Source organism: Channa argus, chromosome 8, assembly GCF_033026475.1.
Source record: "Channa argus isolate prfri chromosome 8, Channa argus male v1.0, whole genome shotgun sequence".
Classification (NCBI taxonomy): domain Eukaryota; kingdom Metazoa; phylum Chordata; class Actinopteri; order Anabantiformes; family Channidae; genus Channa; species Channa argus.
In genome coordinates, this window is record NC_090204.1 from 631,089 (window position 1) to 655,664 (window position 24,576).

Here is a 24,576-nt window from a genome sequence, read left to right on the forward strand (position 1 = left end):
TTCACTGTGATGAGGAAATATTATTATGAACATTTAAATCAACATTAGCATTATAGCTGTTGCTATCATCATCATTGTCATGCATGGCACCATTATTTCAATGCTTAGAAATAACATTCCTTTGGAACTAAACTGCAACCGCGAATATGTGTTGTTGTTTTTTTGGGACAAAAAATGTTGGTAGAGCAACTCCAACCTTTAGCACTAGGGCTGACACTGGCAATGTCATTTTTAAACGTAATGTGTCACATTACAGATCGAAGTTTGAATCAAAACATCGACCTGTAATTAGGTTTAGCAAGAAAAGAACTTTGGTTAAGGTTTGAGAAAGATCATGGTGTTTGAAAGTAAATAAGCATTTAATTCCACTAGACCACATTGTATCTATGATCAGCACCCTAGCCAAATGTTGTTAATGCCTAAATATACCATAGCAAATTTACACTTTAGTCAAAAAAATTGGATGTTGTACTGCAAACATGTCCTCTAACTTTAATGCCACTATATGTCCTTTGTCCCTACCCCCTTATGCGGCCCAATAATATTAACCATTTGTTTTAAAAACCCTGCCACACACAGGGAAGAAGATGTCTGTTCAAATTGCCCTCTTTTTGGCATCAGACAATAAATTAGCAGATACTTTTGCTCACTATGGAGCAAAAATCAAGGCCAGTTTTAGACTCTAAACACTTAACAATATGCTTTCCAACCATGCCCAGGAGTTTGGTTAGAGATAGGCAAAAAAACATCGGAAGTTAGTTACAATGAGACATTAAATAAAAATTGTTGTTGCAACCAGTCATGAGATGTGCATCATGTGATTGGTTGCATCTACAATATTAGCAGTTCTTTTACAGTGGATTCAAACTCTCCAAGCACATGTGATGATCTAACTTTCACTACAGCCGCTAGAAGTGCCCAAGGCGTAATACGTATCTGTTGGTGATTTTTAGCAGCCAGGACAAATAAATTCTCATTAAATTACCAAAAAACATAATCCGGTTGCAGTTGCGTTTCACAATAGGTACAGGTACATGGTACAGGTACATGTCTGCACCTTGATTTTATAATTTTTAAAAAACAAGTTTTATTTATATCATTGACATTATCAGTACCATCATCAGAATTACCAACATCAGGGTTTTCATCATTATTGTGACAAAACCAATTAAAATCAAAAGCATCTTAATTGACAGTCAGCATCATAAACACCATTATCATCACCATCAATTAATGGGTGACTGAAAGTAATACACTCGATTTCATCGCAACGGTCATAAGTATAGTTGCTGTCTGGATATCACTACTGTTCTCATCACTTTGTATCATCAAGGCTGTCTGTCATTATACCCCTGCTATTATCATCACAATAATATCATCATGGCATTATCATGTTTAACAGGTGTATGATGTTCACCGCCATTAACAGTATTGTGCTGCTTTATTAGATCATGTAGTCTTCCCTACTCTTTTTTGTGAGGCTGCACATACATATCCTAGTGCAACACGCATACACACACACACAGCCATAATCCCATGACCTTTTTCGTCAGGAGCTTCTGGAGGCCCTCCAAAGAAGAATTATGGTGTGCTACTACATTGTGGCTGTTCCCCGTTGCGACAGAGGGAGCAGAACAACAACAACAAAAAAACATTACAAAGGACAGCGAATAATAGAAGTGATGTACCTTGTTCTCTTTACCAAGAGAAAGGACAAACATTGTATGCAGACAAACTCTCTCCCAAGAAGAAAACAAGGCATTTTACAGATAGCTAGATTCTTCAATTTTATTCCCTGCTAGATTTGTGTTTCTTTTACCTCTTTTCCTTTTCCTTTTATAATGCTTTTGCACTCTCTCCTGGGAAGAAAACTGTTTTCTATTTTTTAGCACAGTAAATCAAAGAAATCATAAATGTATGCATTTACTATAGTCGTCGTTAGCGAGGTCGCATTCCTTTAGAGAAGAAGTTTTCCTTGAAGAATTTGAATTCCTCCTGGATTCAAAGTATTTTAAATTCACCATCTTTCTGCCACTGTTCTTCCATCTCCATCAAAGATGGTTTAATCCTCCCATCTCGGAGGTAACCCTCTTCTACTTCCTTACTTGTGTAATTATGTATTCCCTGTGGACTTGCTGCTGCCTCTCTCTGGACCAGAGTCCCACGGTGCTAAAACATCAGTTGGATAAATGATGCATACTGCTGGCATGCACTGATGGAGATAGTTAAAAAGCAAGATGAAAAGCTTCATCTCTGGGATACAGAAGATAAAAGTGACACCTTGCTTTTGAATGTGGGTTGCAGAATGTTGTTGGATGTCTCCTTGATTTCACGTGCTTTAAGCTCACAACCCAGTCCCTTTCAAAACAATGTCAAGGGCTAAAGTTTGCCTATGCAGCCCTCCTTTCTTCTATTCTAATCAACCAGAGATAACACATTTTAATATAGCTAGAATGGATGCTAACAGTAGGCTAACCATTCTCCTGACCCCGACCTTGCATTTGAGAGATGCAGCTACACATGAAAATGTTAAAAAAAACAAAAAGTCCTTTGTAAAATGAAAATCCCGTTTTGCTATGATGACTCATCTACCTCATGTCTTCCTATTGTGGTTCACTTATGAAGCTAAATCAATATCATATCCTTCACATTAACTAACCGTTTTCAATTGAGTTTTTTTTTTTTTTTTTTAAGTATCATTATATTTTAAGCTGTTTATTTTCCTTTGGTGCAAATATGTTCACACATGCATTTATATGCAAAAAATCAAGGCAAGCATATTTCCCACAGCTAAGTAACTTTGAGGTGCTGACCTGAATTCAAATTTCAATAAAGCCATGCTTTTCATAAAGTTGTCAAACATAACATGCAACATGCTTTTTTTTATTAGATTTTCATTGAGATTAAGCACATAAGTTTTACCTCAGGATGGCGTGACACTAAATTGCGGCTTTTGCATGCTGACAGTCCATTGCCTGGAGGAAAATTAAAACTTGCCACATTAAATATCCTGTTTCATTAACACCTATATTGAATTTAAACTGGTTTAATAAATAAATAAAAGCAACATTTTCCAATCCCCACAAACATGTCACAGCTTTCTTGTAGAAAAAAAAAAGAATGGTTTGACGCCTCAAACTAACAAGGTCTCCACATTAAAAAGCCAGTGTGCCAAGAAAAAAAAATTAAATTAAAGGGGTGGCCAAATCCCCTTAAAGCATTGAAATTGCATCTCTGGCTGCCACATTCAATTTGTCATCTAATCAGTACCTCTGCCTTCTCCACCTCCTCCTCTTCCTCCCCCTCCTTCAGACATTAGGGAGAGTGGAAGCCCCAAGCCGGTGATGGTTTTCATCCATGGGGGTTCCTACATGGAAGGAACTGGGAATATGTTTGACGGGAGCATCCTGGCCAGCTATGGGAATGTGATTGTCATAACTGTCAACTACCGGCTGGGCGTCCTAGGTAAGTGTCTTGCTCTGGACTATGATGTACAAGCACTGTTCCTGGCTCTGTGGATTTTAGTGTGTCTTTTCTTTCGGAGGATTCCACTAGCTTAGCAAGAAGACTAATTTTTGTTGTCTTCCTTTCATTGTATATCAAGCTCTTTGGTTTAGGTCCTAGTTGAATTACAGCCTTTAGCTTAGCATAAATGCTAACCTATGTGGCTTATATCATGTACTGTTGCAGGTGATATTATAGAATTTAGCTTAACAAAGATGCTTAAAATAGAGGTTAAATGTTGGAACTGCATTTTGGATTTCATTTGTAGTGATTCCATGTGGTTCTTCAGGGATATTCCAGTAACTTTAGCTTAGCATGAAGACTAAAACTAGGAACTAATCTTTTTTTTCTGTATATCAGTCTCTTTTGTTAAACTGCGGGTTAAATTTCAGTTTGGCTTAGTGTGAATGCTCGTCAGAATGTGTAGTTTCAGGTTCTGCTGTTTTTTCTTTTTTTCTTTGTCCTAATCTCTTTAGTGTTGCTACGGGTTGAATTGTATAGATTATCTTAGCACAAATGCTAGCGGGATTGCCAGATTGCTGGTACTGATATGAGGTGCTGCAGGGATGACTTTTTTTGTAAGCCAAAGTTGGCCTCTCCCTAGTTTCGACAAAAACTAATTATGGTTTTTTCATAGGCATTTACAGTATATTGGTGTGGAAAATAAGCTGTGATAGAAACAGAAATCTTCACAGATAGACGGCAACTATTGAAAATGTAGCACAAGGGGGTTTTTCATAATGGATTTTATGTCAGATAAAACCTTGTGTCAACCACAGATTGTGTTTTAAGCATTTAACCAAATGCCCATTCATAAAAAGTTAAAGACGTCAAGACAAGTGAACCAGAAGCACATAAATGTTAACTCATTTCTGGGTTTAATTTTGTGAATTAGTGCCACCTGCTGAAGCATGGATCAGAACAATTATTATATGTGACTAAATCTTGTATGTCTGCTTATTGTTTTTTCCATAAAAGTATTATATCAAATGTTACAAGACTTTACATTAGCACGACTGCTAAAGCTAATATCAAATTGTTGATTCTTTTTTCTTTTTTCTTTTTTAATAAGCCAGTTGTGTGTTTTTTCCCCCTTGATTTAAGGAATATAAGTTCAGTCTTTTTTTATTCTTATTTATTTTTTGCTCATGTTAATTATTAGTTTGTTTTCTATAGGTATCTATTTCCACTGCTCTATTGCTCACAATCTCCAAGGGTTTTATTTGAGATGTTTTTCTCTTTATTTTGTGCTTCAGTAATACTGGGAAAGTCTAAGGCATAGTACAGTTTGATAGCAAACAGTGCTATCTATTATAGTGTGTGACAATACAGATAGCAAGAAGAAATAGTATTGTCATAGTGCTACTAGTGCTTTTTTTGAAGAAACCACTGAATAGCATTTGTCAAATGTAAAGAACAACTTCAAATAAGTACAATTTGTAAATATGACATACTATGACTCTCAGCTTTCATTTTAATGTTACAGAGAATTGTGCAAAACACTTCATGTTCAATATCAAAATGTTTGCTTGGACTTGAAATACTGTTCTTGAACAGATCTGTACTTTATGTGCTGAAAATTGACATATTCATCACAGGGCTGAATAGTCTGGGATTTGACCTGGTTTTACATCTACCCTTGCTGTCTACTCTTTTATATTTAGTAGCTCTAATCTGTCTTGATGATGTCTTCTCTGATTCTCTGTCCTTTTTATTGTTGAATTCATATCTCTGTTTACCTTCTGCTCTATATTATTTATCTATGACTTCTTATCAGTCTAATTCCTATTTCCTTTTCTTCTGTGTATGGATGTCACTCCCTTACCCAGGGGGCAGGTATATATTGCAACACATGACGGAAACAAGACTTTCTGCCTTCGTCCTAAATAAGATTATGATGGCATTTATTTTGATAGAAAGAAGCCGATTTCATTTCAATTTTTTTGAGTTGATGTAGATTTTCATAATACTAAAAGAGAACAAAGATATAGTGTAAGGCAATATCCACCTTTCACCAAAGTAAAACCTATATTTGAGAAATTTTGATAGCATATACAGAACTTGAATCACAATGGTAATGCTCTCTACAGGTGATCTGAATTATATCTAGTTGTATGTATGTAGGTATTCTGCCACTGAGTTCTTTTACATGAAACATTTTTTTGTTTCCATTGCAATACTGACTGAAATCCATCATGATTTTTAAAAAATATTTAATTTGTCAATTATCTATCGGTTACTGTATACTTACTATATAGGTAGCCATAGTTGCCTGTTGAAGGAATGTGGTTCACATCCATCATGATTTCTTAAAAGATTTTAATTTGTCAAAAAGTTACTGTAAGAGATAGAAACTCACATGTATCCATAGTTGCCATTTGAGGATTTAGCTGTCAGTCAGCTTATGACTTTATGGCCAATCTACCACAGCAACCTTTAAGCCCTGCCAAAACCACAAGAGTGAATATTTATGAAAGTACTTTATCATTGGTAGTTTCCAGCCTTCCGATTATTTTCATTACCCACTTATTAGGTTTCAGGGTCATGAGGGGGCTGGAGGATAAATGCCAATGTGTTTGAAGTATGCATGCATAAAGTTTTGTATACAGATGGTGCTACTGACTATTTTATAGATTACATTACGGAAAAACTAATACACTGATTCCATAAAATTATAACAATTGCTAAATAATGAAAAAGAAAAAACAAACAGCTCCACGATATTGCAAAAGTTCTAATTTGTCTTTGGGGAAATGCTGAAATGTCAGTGTCAATACATAATTTTAAATATTTCACATCACAGTCACCAATTGGATGAAAACATCCATTTTGAATGTTATCGCATCATTTATTGGCCCTAATCTGTTATCAGTGCCATAGCTATGGGCTAATAGTTCCCTCCTCCAAATGTTAACAGGTGCTGTAGATATATTTTATACTGCAAAATTATTAAAAATAGAAGGGAAAAATTGTGGTATCAGTTAAAATACAGACACAACACTGTCTCAAGTCTCAACAACACTGACCATCAATTGGGACATAAACTGGTGTCTCCTATTTCAATGTCTTATTTTCATCAACCCTAATCTTCACCCTAAAAAGCCTTTTTCAACTTTAACACACATCACTGAATATTATATTGACACCTGTAATTTTTACTAAAGCTCTTACAGTAGATGTTGCCAAGTTCCCACGGCTCACTCATAACTATGTAAGTAGTACATGTACCATACATGTACTATTCATTGGTGTGATAACACTCAAATTGGTTGGGAAAAATGTCAACAAATACATGGAAAGAAAGGTCAAAACTAAACAAAACCCACAATCCGCCAGTAACATTTTAGAACTTGTAATTATTTTATATGTGGAAAAATTCCCCCTCTCTCTCGCTTGCGCTGCCTGTCTGTCTCTTTTCTGTCTTTCAGATGTGCAAGTTCTTAACTGCTGCAGGCCTCATGGTGTTAAGGGGAACTGTATCCCTGCTGGTTAACATGAGGAGCTGCTGTTTGCTCTCAGATTAGACTCTATGTGTTTGTGTTTACCCCCCTGGCAATGGACAAAAGCATACGGCTTTCCCTCACCAGACATGTGAGTGTGTGCGTGTATGAGAGAGAGGGAGTGACTGACAGGAAAGGAGTGTCTACTCAGCTACAGTAAGTGTAGGACTCATAACCGCTGGGCTTTCCAGTCAGTCATCTAGTTTTTTAGTAAGTACATAAGTGAGTTCAGCATTTAGCTCCACTGGCAAAAAAAAATACCCATCCCAAAAAGCGTTTTGGTCTAATATTATATAAAGTTAAACCGATACATTTTTCATTTATCCCCTACATTGTCTCTCTATTTTGAGAGACTGACTCTCTAACTGAGAGTAAAGTTGACCTTACCCAACTGGCCTTTGCAGTGCCTGTTCATTTGGAGATGTTGCTCTGCTGAAAGAACTCCCCGCTCTTGCACCAGTGATTTTTCTCCTTGGCTTAGTGTGTGTTTTTGTGTCGGCAAGGGCGAGTGCCTCGCAGGAAGCCATTAGTGGCTTTAAATACGCAGAGCTGCTGACGTGAAGCTGTATTTATAGTTTTAGAACCTTGGCCTACAATGGATTTGGCCTTGGGGCGCGTATATACTATGCTACTGTCAGTGTCTCTCTACGGGTGTGTATGTGTTTAATGAATTAGGAGTTCATCCTATGTGCAGATGGAGTGTTAATGGAACACATGGTATAGTGCTGTCAAAGCCCCATTGTGAAGGGTGGCAAGTATTTATTGTCTTCGTTATCTCACTGCTCCTTGGTTTGTAATGTGACACTGCTGTAGGCTTGGCTTTACTTTACACTAAAGTTGGCAAAAATAAAACAAGTATGTCATCATTTAATACCTTTGCATATTCAACAAATAACTGTATAATTATTACTGTAAGCAAATTTCTCTACCCAGTACTGGCTCCAGTACAACAAAATAGAGATTGTGAACAATTATGAAGATGCAGAAGACAGTTCTTGGCGGTTTAATATCGGGTAAATCTGAATAAGAATAGGTCTATTGCTTTAAAATGCACTGTAATGGAGTTCTAACAAGCACAAAGCCACAAAAGTTGACTGAAACTGCCAATACAGTACATGAATCCGATACCTCCCAACAGGGGTTGTCTTTTTTGTGTACCTCCAAACAGCAGCTATGCCTTTAAGGCCAGGCCCCCACAGTGTTGAGTTTGTTTCGGCTCAGCCAAAACCTTTAATCATCCTGATTGATGAGGTACATTTCCCTGACTCAAACCTTCTCCAAATACCCCTTCCATTCCAGCCATACATCAGCCATCCGGCCAATTCATCAAGCCTCTGATTGTTTTAAGATATACCTGGCCAGTAAAATATCCATTTCTCCGCACAGCGCTGCCTCTGTGACTCTACTCTGCTTTCAGCACCACGATGATGATGGAAAATAGAAAAAAGAGAGGCAAAGTATTGGGAAAAGGACCAGCAAGCTGGCAGAAGTAGTAAACAAGATGCAGACATAGGTTTGTCAAAATGATACATTGAAGGTAGGTAGAATGTGGGTAGAATAATAAACTAGTTAGTAATTAATTTATAATCTGTCTGCATACAATTGTTAGAAATTTGTTGGTTGAGGTCTACATCTGCAGACAAAAGCGTGAACAAGGGATTTTTTCTTTTGTTTGTTTGTTTTGCAAACCACCCATGATTGTCCAAATACAAAGAAAATTCATAGCATGTAGTTTTTTAATTCGTCAGAATGCACCACACACATACACAAACAAACCATATCTGGCTATGGTTTTAATTGTAACCAAATTAAGAATGCGTTTGTTTGCTGGAGGAGCTTTTCCTCTCACACAGGCATTATGAGTAATGTTTGCACTTACCAAATATTACTCTCTCTCATATACTCTATTTTCTTTTCTCCCCATCACAGTAATTGGTCTTTCTCTTTCCTGTTAGTTTTCGTCCTGTTGGCTAAGTGTTGAGGACTTGTATTCTCATGCTTATTAATTTCTTTCTCCCTGAAACAAATACCCACACGATTTGGGTTCATTACTCTTAATGTGCCTCTGTGCCATCTCTTCTCTCTCATTGCCACTTTCTCTCCATCCTTCTCTACTAGTAGCCCTGACACAGCTTATTCACAGACCCTTAAACAAAGTGCTTCACTTGAGCCTTTATTAGTGACTAATGATTGCTTCTTCTCCAAACACTGGGATTTGGATGAGTGCTTATTTTTTCTCTTTTTACCCTGGTTGAGACCAACTTTCACTTGACCTGAAAAATGGCTATAGAGATATTTAGCTCTTCATTTAAAACATTTTGTGTATCGAATTATTTTTGTAACAATATTTTGTTTTGTTTTTGTTATTTGCACCCAAGACATTCAAAAGTGACAAGCTCCACTGTGTTTGAAATGTGCCATGGTGCTTGTATGCTCTCTCCTATAAATTAGCCGACATTTCCCAGCTTATGTCCTGGCAGAGGGAGTATAGATTTTTGAGGCATGCTTTATATATGTATATGTATATATTATATGTGCTGTAATATTTCAATATTTCTTACTTTCTCTTCCTGCCATGTGCCAAATCACCACTATTGCTGAGGAGAAAAAGATCCAGATATTTGAGTTATCTTTTTTTTTGCCTCTACTTAAAGAAAGAAAGGCAGAAAAAGACACTTATTAGAGGATAATCCTAAGACCAAACAGAAACAGATAATATGACCAAAAACCATAAGATCTGGTTTATAATATGGTCAATTAATAGCTGATTTTTCTAACGTGTCCAAAATACCAAATAAAACTGTATTTTATCAACTGTTTGTTTTTTAATTCAGATAGTGGTCTACGTGTTATTTCAGGCAATATTGTATTTCAGTAAAATACAATGTAATGCTAATTAAATATGGCTAATCAAAAAAAGAAGTTGGCCTAAAATAGCATGTAATAGCTGCAATAATACAGATGTCTGTGTAAAGACTTGGTGTAAATTGTAGCTAAAAAGCCTGTGTCCACCATTTGGAAACTACTCTGTTTTGCACAGGGACTGTCCTGGCATTATTCTTCTGGTCATTGTGAGGTGTTCTCAGTCTGCCATTCTCAGTCTCATTTGGTTCATTGTTGTAGGCATAATGATTGATTCAGTAAGCAGGCTGCAATGCTAATGGAAGCTATGCTATGCCTAATGGTAATTTGGCAACAGTGAGATTGGCGTGACAAGGTTCACCCAAGCTCCACCGGTGCATCAGGGATTGAATAATCTGGCCGAGGCTGGGAAAACAGAAGGCCATCTGGGCTTGGTCCTCCGTGCCAGGATTCTGTAGACATAACTTTCTCCTCTTGCCACTTACACACCACCATTACTAAAACTATGCATGTTAGGTGGTGTTGTCAAAGTCCGGTTTTAATATACCGTCCTTCCTAAAATCTAATCATCACTGCATGTACTGTAGAGTTGTTGCTGGTTTCATTTGACCATTTGTTCCAGAGTGCATAATGGCAGTGCTTTAACAGAATAAAAAAAGAAAGAAAACGCTGCAAGTCATTTAAAGTATCAGCATTTGGGGATGAAATCTGTGTGCAACAATGGATAGTTTAAAATCACACATTTGAAGTTAATTGGCAGTAGAAAAAAAATCCCAATTTCAGGTACCTTGCTGGTTTTAGTGGTCATTGCTGGCATAAAGGTGTAATAATCAAAGTTTATTAAGCTACTGTAGATGGAGCATTTGCCATCTGCTGAGACCACGTGATAAAGATTAAAGTGAAAGACAGCTCTATACGGACCTCCATTTGTAAATGTTTATCAGACTTAAATTTCCAGTGTCAGTAATAAAGTTTTCAAATTACTCATCTTTACACTTAACTATAAAATCTAACACCTTGTTTAACACAGTGTCATTTTGGATCTCACTAGGGACAATGACATTTTTAAATTGTAAGGTTGAATATTTGGATATCTGGACTAATTGGATCTACAGTTGAGTTCCATGCCATTTCACCATAAGGTGAAGCAAACTTATCTTTGAATCCCCTTAAACAAATTGATTAAAAATTAACATTATTAATTTCTAATGGGAGAAACACAAAAGCAGGTATAAATTGCATTAGTTTGTCATGTTTTGTCAGAATTGTAATATTTCTGCAAACACCAAATGCTTTTTGACACCAAAGTGGTCAAATGAGACCATCACCCACACTATCTTCTTGCCAACCCTGTCTCCAATCAAATCTGCCACACTGCAACAGTTTTGTCTATAACATATTGTGACTCCTACAAAATACTTTTGCAGTTGTGGTATAGGAGCATGAATACACGGAAACAGGATTGGTCCTTGCATGTGCATGCTTTCAGTCTCCGCCACACTTTAAACTAACACATGATTCTCTTTTCTTCCTGTACTCGTCTACCTTGTTTTACATGTATAACTTCTTCCTCCTTCTATGCACTGTTATGAAACCACAATATAACCTAAAATACTAAAAATACTAACATCATATATACTAACTGAAGCTGAATCCAACATATCTTCTAAAAATACTACTAATTTTACTAAACTGAAATATACTCATACTCAATGCTGAAATATTTTTATCTTTTATTTTTTTGTTATTGCCCAAACTGGCTCTGTAAGGTCTGAAAATTCATACAGCTACAATGAAGTAGAATCTCAATGTATTTTAGAAAATAGGCGACAGATTGTGTTGCTGTAATTAAAGTATTTCTGCATTTAGTATCTTCTAGTTATTAGCCTCACAATGAGCTTTCAGATTTCTTTTCTTCTTACATCCTTCCCTTTTCCTTTGCATGAACTTTTTTGGGTCTGCTTCCCTTCTGTCTTATAAACAATGAAACCAGTACAAGATATTTTGTTCTCTTGTTTACAATTAATGTTGACGTTTACGTCACAGTCGCTGCTACTTTTGTGTTGGTGCAATTGATTGCTAATATCAACAAAATCTAATATAAGGAAAGAAAACAAAATTGTTATCCAAGTGTTCTATTCAAACCCAACATTTATTTATTTATTTTTATTTCATTTAGAAAAACAAACAAAATATTCAATCAACTGTTCTCTGTACCCACTTCCTTTGGGCTGGACAGGAGGTAGAGTACATCATAGAGAGAATGACATTAATATCCAATAGAAATTCTTTTTGTTCATTGTTTTTTTTCAATCCTTAATACAAAACCTAAGGACAGTTCTTCCCAGTTATCCTCAGTATATATATATATATATATATACATATATATATATATATATATATATATATATATATATATATATATATATATATATATGTATATATATATATATATATATATATATATATGTATATGTGTATATATATATATATATATATATATATATACATATATACATATATATATAGTTTCAGCTTTCCTAAGATCAGTTTCAGCATTTTATATGTTGCCTTTGTACTACTACACAGTTGCCATTATTTTCTAGAAATGACATTTGTATAAAAATAAGCCAACTAATATATAATTAAACATAATTCTGTTGGATGATCAGTTTTATTGGTCACACTGGGCAGAATGTGATTCACTTTACTCTAAATTGTTTCTCAGTTACAGTTTCGCTTTCGAGCTTCTCTTCTCCTGGCAATCAACTGATCTCTTGGAGGCTAAACTGGAAGCTGGGGGAACAAGGGGCAGATGGAGAGCTGTGTCACAAAAACAGAGACATCCAAGATGAACTATTACTAGGCACCTCACTGCACCCTGCAGCCTATAACCTGCGTGTGTAGATGTGCAAGTGTGAACAAAGCCCTATGTGACAGTGTTATTTAATGATCAAAGCTTCAGCTTTGCGTGTGTATACACCTGCCTCTGTGTGTGTGTACACGTGTGTGTGTGTAATGGGGCTAGTCCAACAGATGGATGCATGTAACAGCGGGATCAATGTGTGCGATGTGTAACCACTCTGATCACTGCAAAGTACATATGAAGGGGGGTGGACCAGTCCAGTCTCTGAGCAGCAATCTGTCTGTGAGGTAGTATATTGAAAGACATACATACAGATAGCTGTCTCATTCTGTTCTACTCACTGGTCTGATGCAGCTCCAGGTAAGTCTGGTTTGGATCAGTTTAGTTTCTCGGGCTGTCAGTCTTTCTACAGCCCACTCTGAAGAATTCACTATACTATCAGCTAGGACCAAATAAAACCATCGCCAACAAGCAATAAAGAAGACAGAGAGACCAAGGGAGAGAAAGATGAAGAGAAAGTGTGATTTAAGACTCACTAGGGGTTGTCCGCCCTGCATGACACAAGCCATGTGATTGGTTATCAGCACGAGTCACAAATCTGCCGTTGCCATATTTTTAGAGGTCAGATAGGAGTGTCGTGCTGAGACACCAGGCAGTCAATGAGGGAGGGGGAAATAGCATGTGTGCGTTGAAGATCATGCATAGTGTGTGTATTTTTTTTGGGTTAGATTGTAATAGTTTGATCAATATGTGACTTTTTATGAGTTAATGCAGGATCTTCATCCTGAACCTGCTATGCAATACAAGCAACACCAACAAATATAAGATTACATTTCTAGAATTTACTGCTTTTGTGTTTTCATTTGAAATGTTCTTCTAAATAGGAATAGTTACTTTAGCCTAATGCTAGTGGTGCAAACAATTATTCTTCAACTTAAACACTGATATATTGTTTGTCCCTACTTCCTCCTTTGACCTATAGAAGTGAAAGTACGGTGTCTTTTGAAATTGGTGGCTTCAGTCTCTTATATTCCACCAAAGTTGTGGCTGGCAAAGTGCTATTTCTCATCTTTGGTAGAAACACTGAATCACGACATAGTGTCTCGTTAGGTTTCAGCACAAATACAAAGTCTACAGTAATGATCAGCCCACCATATTCTAGGAACTGACAAATGATCTACTTTATTTCTAAACATAGAGGTCAAACAGGTTGATTGTAAAAAGCTGAACCCATTTAGGAATACAATCTCAAGGTAGAGGGAGATGTAATGATCAGATTTGTGTGTTTTGTGACTAATATAACACCCCTTTTCATCTGTTCTTCTGCTTGTAATATAATATAGTAATATAAAGTATTATGTAAAGCAACCAACAATAAATAAATAATCTAATATAAAATGTGAACCTACACTGTTGAAAATATAGGTATATAAAAAACTACCAAAGATAATGTCAGACCTAAAAACTGCTTTCCCACACTACATTAGCAAAACCAGTAAAAACCATGGACAAATCGTTCAATCCAAAGTCTCATTGTAGTTGAACTGCAGTGTCTGTTTGTTTTGAGAGTGTGTGGGAGTGTGTTTGTATGCAGTGTATGTGTTGGGAAAGAGTGAGAGATGAGTTGTCTTTCTGCAGCAGATGGTAAGCGGAGGAAGAAAAACAGCTGACCAAATGAAACCATTGCTAATCTTTTTTTGTATCTTTATCTTTGTTTTTCACTCCGTGTCGATGTTTAGCTTTCCCTTTTTCTTATGTTATGTTCTCTCAGGTAATGACTGATATAGGAATAATTTCCTGAAAGACTATTTAATATCACCTAATTTCACACATGTACATATTATGTATGTCTCTTTTTAAAGCAACCCTACCTCCTGAAAATTAGGTTTACAACATAAAAGACTAGATGAAAATATTTCTAAGAACATATCAATAAAATGCTCTCAGACAATGTATTTTTCTGGAAAATATACAGTGTTTGTAGTTCAACATGCTTGGTTAAATTTAACACGGTGGTCTGTCTAAAAAGACAAATGTTTATTTACTTGAAATCACCATCTCTTTCTAGCCTTAACCAAAGTACTTTTCTTTCCTAAACCATAACCATAACCTAACCATATACAACATGGAGGGAAAACTGAATGAGACTATCAAAATAGATCTCAAAATTCATTAAACAGTAACAAAATGGCAAAACATTGATGTAAAACTTCTAAAAACAGATGTGAAATTACCACTATCACCTTGAAACAACCAAAAAAAAAAAGAAAAAAAAAGGGAGCCATGTTGATAGAGGTAACTGGTTATAAATCCAAATAACAGCTTTCAAAGTAACCCCATGTTTCAGTTTCCATTTGTTTTGCATCTGTTGCAGTGACATTCAGCAGGTGAACACAGTCCTACAGAGCTGCCGTTACTTTGGTGTTTTGCTCATGCTGAGGTTAATGAGTGTCTAAATCGTGTCCAGACCTTCCTGCTACTAAATCTTCACACTGACATTCTCTCTGTTGGCGCAGGCACAAAGTGTGCACTAAAAGTAAGAAAAAGTTATGGACACATGAAAAAAAAAAGAGATTTGTATGTTTTGTTGAATATTTTGTTTTGAATACAGTTAAAGCAGGATTAAACATAACAGGGAAAATTTTGTATGTTCTCCATAGATACGAATTGGCAGATGATAGATAACATGATACAGAACAGAAGTTCTGTAGTAGTAACTTCTAACAGAAGTTAAATGTTAAATAAAAGTGTTATAGGTTCTTGAAATACCAAATGGCGTGGGATGGACATCTCAACAGTGATGAACTGAGGGTCATTGAGTGTTTGTGATCTTAGATAATCACCTTACCTGTTCGACTCAGCTGAGAATGATCAGTCCGTGGCTGGTGTCCAAGTAGCGTACTACGCCATGGATCACTTCTCTTTGGCAGTTTTAATTATGTTCTTTTTGGCTCTTTTTTCCTGTACTTCTTTGATCCCAATGAGACGGACTTTCCAGTGCAGAGACTGCTACACAAAGCTGCTGCAGCCCACTTAATGGGCTCACCACACAGCAGGTCTCCCCCTCATGCTTATTAGCTCCCTTTCCATTTTGAGATATTTGGCCTTCTTATACTTGTTTGCCTTCTCTATCCAGTCTTTCCAAGGAGACAGTAAGCTCCAACCTGCACCTTAAAACCTTAAGACCAAATGGTGCCTAAATGGCAAACTTGCAATGTGTTCTGGATTGGTGTTGGTCCACCTTTTGTTGCAAGTCTTGAGCTACCACTTAACACCGGATAAAGACTATCTTATGTCTTGGTTGTGGCTGATGTTTGATCTGTTGAAATCCTGTGTAGACTCCATCAGCTACTATCAGCATCAGCATCTGGTCAGAGTGCCAGAAAGGATAAAGTATCATAAAATATTCTGAGACTCATAAGTTGCCAGAACATGTCTTGTCCAGGGCACCAAAAAATCCCGAAAGAGCCCTGCTCAGGTGACATATTTAAAAAAAGCGGTCAGAATGGATGGGTGGTTCAATGAAACACAAGGCTTTTGAGACCAAGATGTTCCATAACCTTAAATGCATGTTTGTTATTATATTAAGTAACAACAATCGTAACCTTAAAAAAGGAGATGTGTTACATAACTAAACGACAAACTAAAAGAGTTTTGCTCCTGTACGTGACTGTGTTTAGGACTGTGACCATTCTATAAACTTAACTTTATTGCTGTAATCAAGATGACAAGTTCCAGTGTATTTCAGGAGACATTGCTATGGGTCCCCTCAGAGGCTAGAGACAAGTGAACTAGGCATTGATTCACTTGGAGGATTTGTACCTATTGATAGGTACAATAAATGTACAATCATGTGGCCCCCTCCCAGTCCCATCCCACTTAAATTTCAACTGCTCTGTACTCTGTTGGTATGATTGCATCAACCCCTCAGTTATCCTCTCTTTTTTTTCTGCCACTGTCTTGCTCTCTTTGCACCCACGGCATCTCACTACTAAATAGTCAGTTTTACAGAATACATCTGCCATATTGCCTCCTCGCTTTGTTCGAACACAAATCCCATAATCCTCTCAAAGGTCAGCCCTCTCTTTTTTCTCCTGCTCGCACTCTCACCACTAGCTGTGTATTCATTTGTTTTTCCCCGATGGAAATAATAGAAAAATATAAAGGATAGGGGGAGGAGAGGGGGGGCATCCTGTTGTTTCTCTTCGTCTCCCTAAAGCTTTATAGCCGTTCCTTTTTGTCTCAATTCATTTGAATTCAGTTGAATTATTTATTGGCACAAGAAGCATTTTCAAAAGCCAACAATCAGCATTTTATACATTGTGTACTGTGCCTATGTCGTCATGTAATTACACTCTCGACTAGTCAATATTATTAATAAAAGGAAATAGATATATATAAATTATTTAAAAGCTAGTAATGGATATGTGTGTATTTATGTTTGTTAGCATTCAAACATATGCTGCCTCAAATATAGGCACGCATTAGAGAGCTCACTGACATCACTGTAACATCCTGCAAGACCCCCCCAAAAAATATGTTTCTATATCAAAAAAGTTCAAATGCAAAAATGTTTTCATAGGGAATGTAATTGCAACTGGATCATCCTTTCTATTAATACATTGAGGATATGTTGTTATTTTACAATAAGCCACAAATATGTTGATACTGAACATATCAATGAAATATTCCTGTTTAACTGCTGTTCCACTTGCTTCTGAAAGCCATTGCAATCTGTAATTGAGGTTTTTCTGAACGAGGCTTTTCTGAAGAATTTCTGTTTACTATATCTATCCTAAGTATTTTATTACAGCTCTACACTGCTGCTGTAAAAAGAGTTGAATCTGAACCAAAACAGTAAATTTTCCGGGCTGTAAAATAAAGCAACAGCGGCCCTGAGAGCTCAACACACTGCAGCGAAGGAAACAATATGCAAATACAAAAAAAAATGAGGAAAAAAGTTGAGCAAATACATATATAAAGGCACCAATTTGAAAACATGGGAACTGCAATTCAGGGACAAAAATTGCAAATAATAATAATGATAATAATAGAGAGAATGCAACCAAATACAGAAAAGCTCTACAGATAAATGGATTGTGCATGTAACTGCAAGTATGTGTAGATATACAATACACCCACTGGTTCTGGTGGAAAAAGAAAAGGTTCTGTCTCCAAAATCCCTTCTCTAATTCTCTAACATAGTTCTATATGGGTCTGCATGCACAAACTAATCAGTGTTTGGAATTTTTACAGGAAGACCAATTAGGTTCCACCTCTTTATTGTGTCCGTAATACTTTGTCTGTGAGTAAACACTAGCACTATGCCAAAAAAACCCTTTTTTTGGTTTTATTGCATCTGGTTTCCAAACATTTCCACATGCTATTGGCATGGAAATTAATTTCAAAAGTGTTGCAGTGCAAATATCATTGCTATCATAGTGACTAATTTCTTATCACTCAGTTTTCTTTCAAATGACATGTTTTAGTTACAACCTCTTCTTCTAAAAACCTTTATAAAACAAGGGTTACAACAACACTAGAGAGCAAGAACTCAGGGCTGTGGACAGTCTTGAGCTCATTGCTGAAAATAGTTGATATATTTCTCATTGCTCTTTACTTTGTGCAAAATGATTATTATTACTTAACTTATTACTCCCTTTCTAAAGTAACTTGTTGCATTACTTCCGAGGGGAAAGATGGATGTAGAGTCAATAGTGGAAATAGGCAACATTTCATCTATCACATATGCAGCCACAAGATTCATTAGTTCTTTGCTTGTTGTAGCTGCTGAGTTTTAAAATTCTGTTTTAGTTATTTGGCCATTGAAATGCTACGTTCGTCCCCCACAGCAGCAGACTCGTTAATCTTTGTTGCTGTGTATCTCCATGAGCTTTACAATGTCGTCGTATTTTAATAATTGTTTCAAGAGGTTTCAGGTCATGTTTCTCAAAGTGGAAAGAATCTTACCACTATCTGCACTGAATATCACTTTTCATCCTAATAATAACTAAATAATGGGAATATTTCCAGTTTTACCGCTTGTGGTGCTGCAAATATATGTCTTTGCAAGCGTGACAGCTACCAGTAATATCTGTTTGATTTCTAATCAATCTATGATGCAGTGTGATGTAATGTTAAAAGTAATGTTGGAATGTTTTGGAGAAAGTAAGTGTAATAATAATTACTGACATTTTATTTGTAATTTTTTACACTACAACACATTGCAGTTGAGTGCAGGCTATCTGTTAAAGTTAAAGTAGCTTGTGCAGGGTATACGTCAAGGAAGCATGTCAGCCTTTAGTTGATGGTTACTTTTCTGTTAAAGAAATGTAAAGTTAAAACATTATAGCCTCAAGATCCTTGTGCAAGTAAACACATTGTCACACTGACTAAATTATAGAGAGAACGAGGGAAAGAGAGAGGTGCAGTGTCATCACTGCAGACTTGCTGCGTGATTTGCATATATAAAATTAATCTGCAGCATATTGTGTCCTGCTGATACTCATTACAGAAGTAACCATTAATATCAACCACTTAATCATCAATATTTATATGCATAATTATTAATAATTCTGTTTCCCCCTGCAACATGAAGGCACCACAGGGCCTCAGCTACTTGTGTTTACACCAACATCTATCTTCATTACATACATACCTTCTATTAATCATCTCTCTCTTTCCTTATTCCTTCCTCTCTTTCTCTTTCTTTGCATGCATGTCTCTCCTCTATCTGTCTAAAGTGTCTCACTTGATTACTTTTTGGGATGCAAATGATCTCTCAGTGTCTGTCTTCAATTTAGTACATTTTAATTAGCATGGCATTAAAAAAAGATACACTGTATGTGCTTGTTAGATGGAAAGGACGAGGGAAACCACCATAAGAGTACTAGTAACATAATAAAACATATCAGTTCTACAATGACATTGTGACAAATACTTTGCTTTTTTATACAATTATTCAAACAGAAAATGTAAGATGCCAGAGGAAATAATATTTGGGGCTTGTGAGCACCACAAATTAAATGTAAGTGTAGTGATCTTTTAACATCTGCCATGACATCACCCTAGTTCTGTCTTATTGGCACCCAGAAGATTAGTACTGGTGTTCAGGCCAGTCATATCACCTGTGCGTTGGTGTATTACTGAGACAGAACTGAAGTAGGGATCTATAAGTGCTGGCCTTGCAGATTCATAACTGTCCCCATGGGAGTTGTGAACTGGTCATGGTGTTGACAAGTTGTTTGTCTGTATATATGTGCGTATGTGTGTGTGTGTGTGTGTTTGAGAAAGTTGGCGTGTGCCCGGCCTGTCCTTTGGAGCAATGAAAGCGGAGGATTATTTCATTTACTGCCCCAAGGAGGCCTTTCCGGTCTCGTCCAGTTATTGATGCTTGGACTCTAATGGCTGCTGACCCACCTTATAGCCTGAGCCTGGCCTTTAACAGCCTGCATGTAACCAAGGTTATAACCATATACTAATAAAAAATTTACAACCTTATTTTAGCAGTTTATCACACTGCCAACTCTGCTCTCATGGTAGAATAACTAGGAAGTTTCTAAATATACATTTTAGATCTCCAGATACTTTAAAACATGAATATAAAAATCAACACCATTGGCTGCCATTTTTCCCATCTGTGCATGATGACCTATAAGGATTGGTTCATGCTTTTTAGGTCTGTCTTAAAACAGTCAAGTACCCAAGTGAAGACTGTAGCAGGTTTCAGTTGTTGTAATTAATCCTCCTGTTAATACAGGCCTTTTAAAGATCTTCCAGAAATAAATGCTTCCATTGTAAGTCATGGCTAAAATCCTCAGTGCAAAAATGCAATGAAAGTTTATGAAAAGAAAATGAGAGTTTTCTCACATGAAGTTGATATCTTCTGACGTGTCAGCGTTTATAGTTAAAAATTGCCTCTTTTTGTTAATTTCCTTCCATTGAAACTCAACAGGGCAACACAAAGAGGGATTTTCATATTAAAGTGACTTTCACTTTGGAAGATATCCACTTGATTAAATAAACTGCTGAAGCTGCTTTTTAGCATTGGATTTGAATACATTTCTGCACAGAATAAGAACTGTAGATGTTGACTTGCATCACTTGCATTGAAAGGGAATTATTAAGCATCACCAGCATGAACAGGAGGAGTGATTGATAAATACTTCTCATTGTATATTTGGACACCCGGGTATTGTTTTAGGATAGACTAGAAAAAATGCGAACCCCTGTTTAAGTTCATTTCAGTAGCATCTCTCACTGTTGCAATGTAGCAGCTTGATCAGGATTCACAATGTTAAACTATGAAGAAAATAAACTAAATGAGAGGTTAATAGAAAAACTGATTTATTACTATAATTTCTTTTAATAATTTCAATCAAAGTAGCACTAGCATGAAAAATATACCCATGCTGCTTCACGCAGTCCCCTCTGCTCTGCTACACTCTGCCACTAGAGGTCCAGGTTGTAATAAGTTGTTACGATAAAATAACAAGACATAACAAAGTACAAAACTTCCTGCTCCCTCTCACCTACGTCACTCATGCAAAAAGAAGAAGCTGCTCAACAAGTATATTTTTATATTCAGTAATCTCAGTGGTGTCGTAAAGAATAGATATCATAACACAAAGAATTCTTTATATTTGCATGCTCTTGTTAACTAGATAGATGTGAGCACTGTGAGGTAAATTTCTTTATGTCCCAAGTGCTAGTTTTACCAGACCAGGGACAATGTGACACTGTTAATTTTGTTTTTAAACCTTTTCAGTTGTTAGTCTAAAACCTAAAAGAGCAAGATGATCACTACAGCCGTGGTTGCAGCCATAATCCCAATCTTTGCATTTAAAGTATTTAAAATGTAATGATAATCTATTGATATTGTTTCCTTTTCAGAGGTCTGGCCCAAGTAAGCTTTGACCGTAATAAAGTAGTAAACCAAGTACACATCTTTAGTGAATTGTGACTGTCCCTCAGTTTAACTTGACCATGCACACATCAAACTCTGACTTATGTAATGTGTCAGTACCTCATGGCTGATGTCCAGACTTTTCTGCCAACAGAAAAGTCTTCACATCATTACTGCCTTAACCATATTTTCTGTCTCCTTAGTCAGTCTTGCCTCTAGACTTCCATCCACCTAGAAAGAGAAATTTGTACATAACTTTTATCTCATCTTTACAATGTAATTATGTTAACAATTAGTTCCATATTTATTACCCATGTTACTGTATTAGTGCCATTATCTACTGTCCAACAACAATTTCGCTTATGGAGATTAAAGTATCACTATACAATTATAAACACACAAACACAAATCATTAATGTTACCAAAGAATACCATGGTGATTACGTGGTGATCTAGATTTACCACTTGTTTTACTACATGCAATCTCAAAGTCATGATCCATTTCCCGCACATGTCCCAGTAGATGTATGTATTTGCCAGAGCACATAATTGTGACAGAAACAATAAATATCAATGGCAGGTTTACATGCTTTCAGGTACATGCTGCAACTTGCTACAACAACAAGAACACAGATATACACACAAACAGAGATAGTGTTTTTATTTTTGATATTCATACATGACAATTGTTTTGGGTAGAGGGCATCCAAATGGTGTCCAATTATGAAAGTTGACAGTATGTATGTTAATGTGCATTGGCTACACATACCGAGTGTGTGCGTTATTCAGGAAACTTTTGAGGGGGCTATTAGTGAGTGGTAGCCTGAAAACCCTAAAAACTTTGTTATAAATAACAAAATGCACTGAAATTTTCCCACTTAGAATCATTCTTAAAATAAATGTGTATGTTTGTTTGCTCAATCATGCATGTGTGTATGCAGCTCTGTGATTCATACTGTTAAGGACATTACAAGTGACACATGGTATTAATCACAGTAATCCAATTCTCTTTATCAGTTCCCGCTGCTGTGCTTTAATGAGCGATCCACATAGAGAGGCTCTCGCATAGACAGGGTGTTACTGGAAGATAACCGACTCGCTAACTGTGTCTCTTAACCACACACGCCTTCTTGTCAACCTCACATCTCAGTCAAGCCCAAATATACGGGTATTCTTCTTAAATAGCACATCTATTTTATATGTATATTGAACATGGATAAAATGTGTGAGGTGAATAAATAAAGTGTGAGGAGCAACTGGCATTGTAGTCAGGAACTACTGGTACTTGTATAATATACTTGGATTATATTTAAAGAGAATGTTTCCAAATGTTCAAAGCTAATGGTTGTGTATGATCTCATAACCTAAAATTTACACTGAAGTTATTGACACCTGCTCATTATAAACAATGTGGAGTGTGAAAATAGAACACAGAAGAAGAAGAGACTGCATAATGTGAGCTGCTTGCTCGTCTGTCCTCTATACATGCCCAATAGAATTAGCTGTTCTGGCATTTGGATGTGGATGAAGGTAATTGCAAAATAAGAACTAAAAGGTTTATAGCGTACACTTTACATTTTATTTTATCATGAAAACTGCCTTTTAGAATTTACCTAGATTAAACATATCACGCAAAGCCTTCAGACCAAACTGCACATTTTACTAATCGAGCAGAAATTACTCAAATTCTCTATTTATTGTAATTTTCTAATGGTTATGTACCTGAAGCACTTTTGTGTTAGAGTGTAGCAGTCATTAAAAAAGCATAGCGGAGTAGACAGAGAGAAATAACTGAGCTTAGCAGAGTGCATTGATTGTAAATCCCATGCTAGTTGTAGTGTATCATACGTTGATCTCATGCTTTAATAATATAATAGTGTATAGCAGTGGCACTGCTATACACATACTGGTATGTAGAGTTCTTAGAGATATTAGACTGGCCCTCTGACATAGTCCTTAATCTTACTTTGCTATTGATGAAGCAGAGTATGTTGTAGGGATCATCAGGCACTGGAGCTGCCTAAAGGCCAGCACATAGCTAATGAATCTATGGCCGATTATCACAGATTTCTAGTCTCTGACAGTCAGCAAGTAGCACACACCTGGTTGGTGTCAGGAACAACTGGATGTTCTACACTTCAAATTCTGCGAGAACGGGAATTGCAGTGTTTTCTTGTGCCAAAACAAATCACAGACGTAAAAGCGAGACCAACACGGACTATTGATCCTACAGAGGGAAATTAGGGTAAAATAACTTTATAAAACAATTCTACGTCCAGGTAAAACTGTAGAAAACATTACAGTAGGTCTACCTCAGCAAACTCAACTTCAGTCTTAGATCCAAACTTTTTAAAGATGCACCTAATTCAAACTCCTGTGATTGATGGACCAGAAAAAAAAATTGTTTATGAAGGCAACAACTAGTTCAAAATGAACCAGAATCAAAAATGATTTTCAGCACATTATAACTTTTTTCCAATATAGCTTGTTTGACATGAATGCAAGCATACAGTGGGCCAGGCATAATCAGTATTCTATTGCAAATTCTACTGTAACTGCTTTGGCAGTATGAAAGGGAAATGAGCTTTAACTGCAATAATACAGTACATTGCACTCCCCATGTATTCTGGTGTAGTCTGGGAGATAAATCCTAAAGTGTTGATCTCCTACTTGTGCCATGTATTATGCAGCTGCAAACTGCAGTGGAATTCCAGGTAAACCTTGCCACTGAACCTGATGTTTTTCTTTTTTAAGCATCAGTATTACAAGGCCCATAGTCAGCAGGGACAGTGGGTGAGTGGTGGAAGCCGTTTTGGCACGGTGCGGTCTTGCTGTGAGAGCTGCAATCACATTCAAGTGATTGTGATTGGCCTGGCTTGAAGGAAATTGATTTAGTTGCTCAAGCACTGGATATGTAGTGCTTCTCTGATATCATTGGT

At 36.5% G+C, this 24,576-nt stretch overlaps 1 protein-coding gene across 3 annotated transcripts in view; it reads left to right on the top strand.

The window, feature by feature from the left end:
- Nucleotides 1–24,576, top strand: part of nlgn1 (neuroligin 1) — a 329,180-nt gene that overhangs the window by 132,798 nt on the left and 171,806 nt on the right. For all 3 annotated transcript variants that reach the window (XM_067513940.1, XM_067513941.1, XM_067513942.1), the window contains one exon: nucleotides 3,313–3,465. In XM_067513940.1, the coding sequence (XP_067370041.1) occupies nucleotides 3,313–3,465 (153 nt within the window). The remainder of the gene's footprint in view (nucleotides 1–3,312; nucleotides 3,466–24,576) is intronic.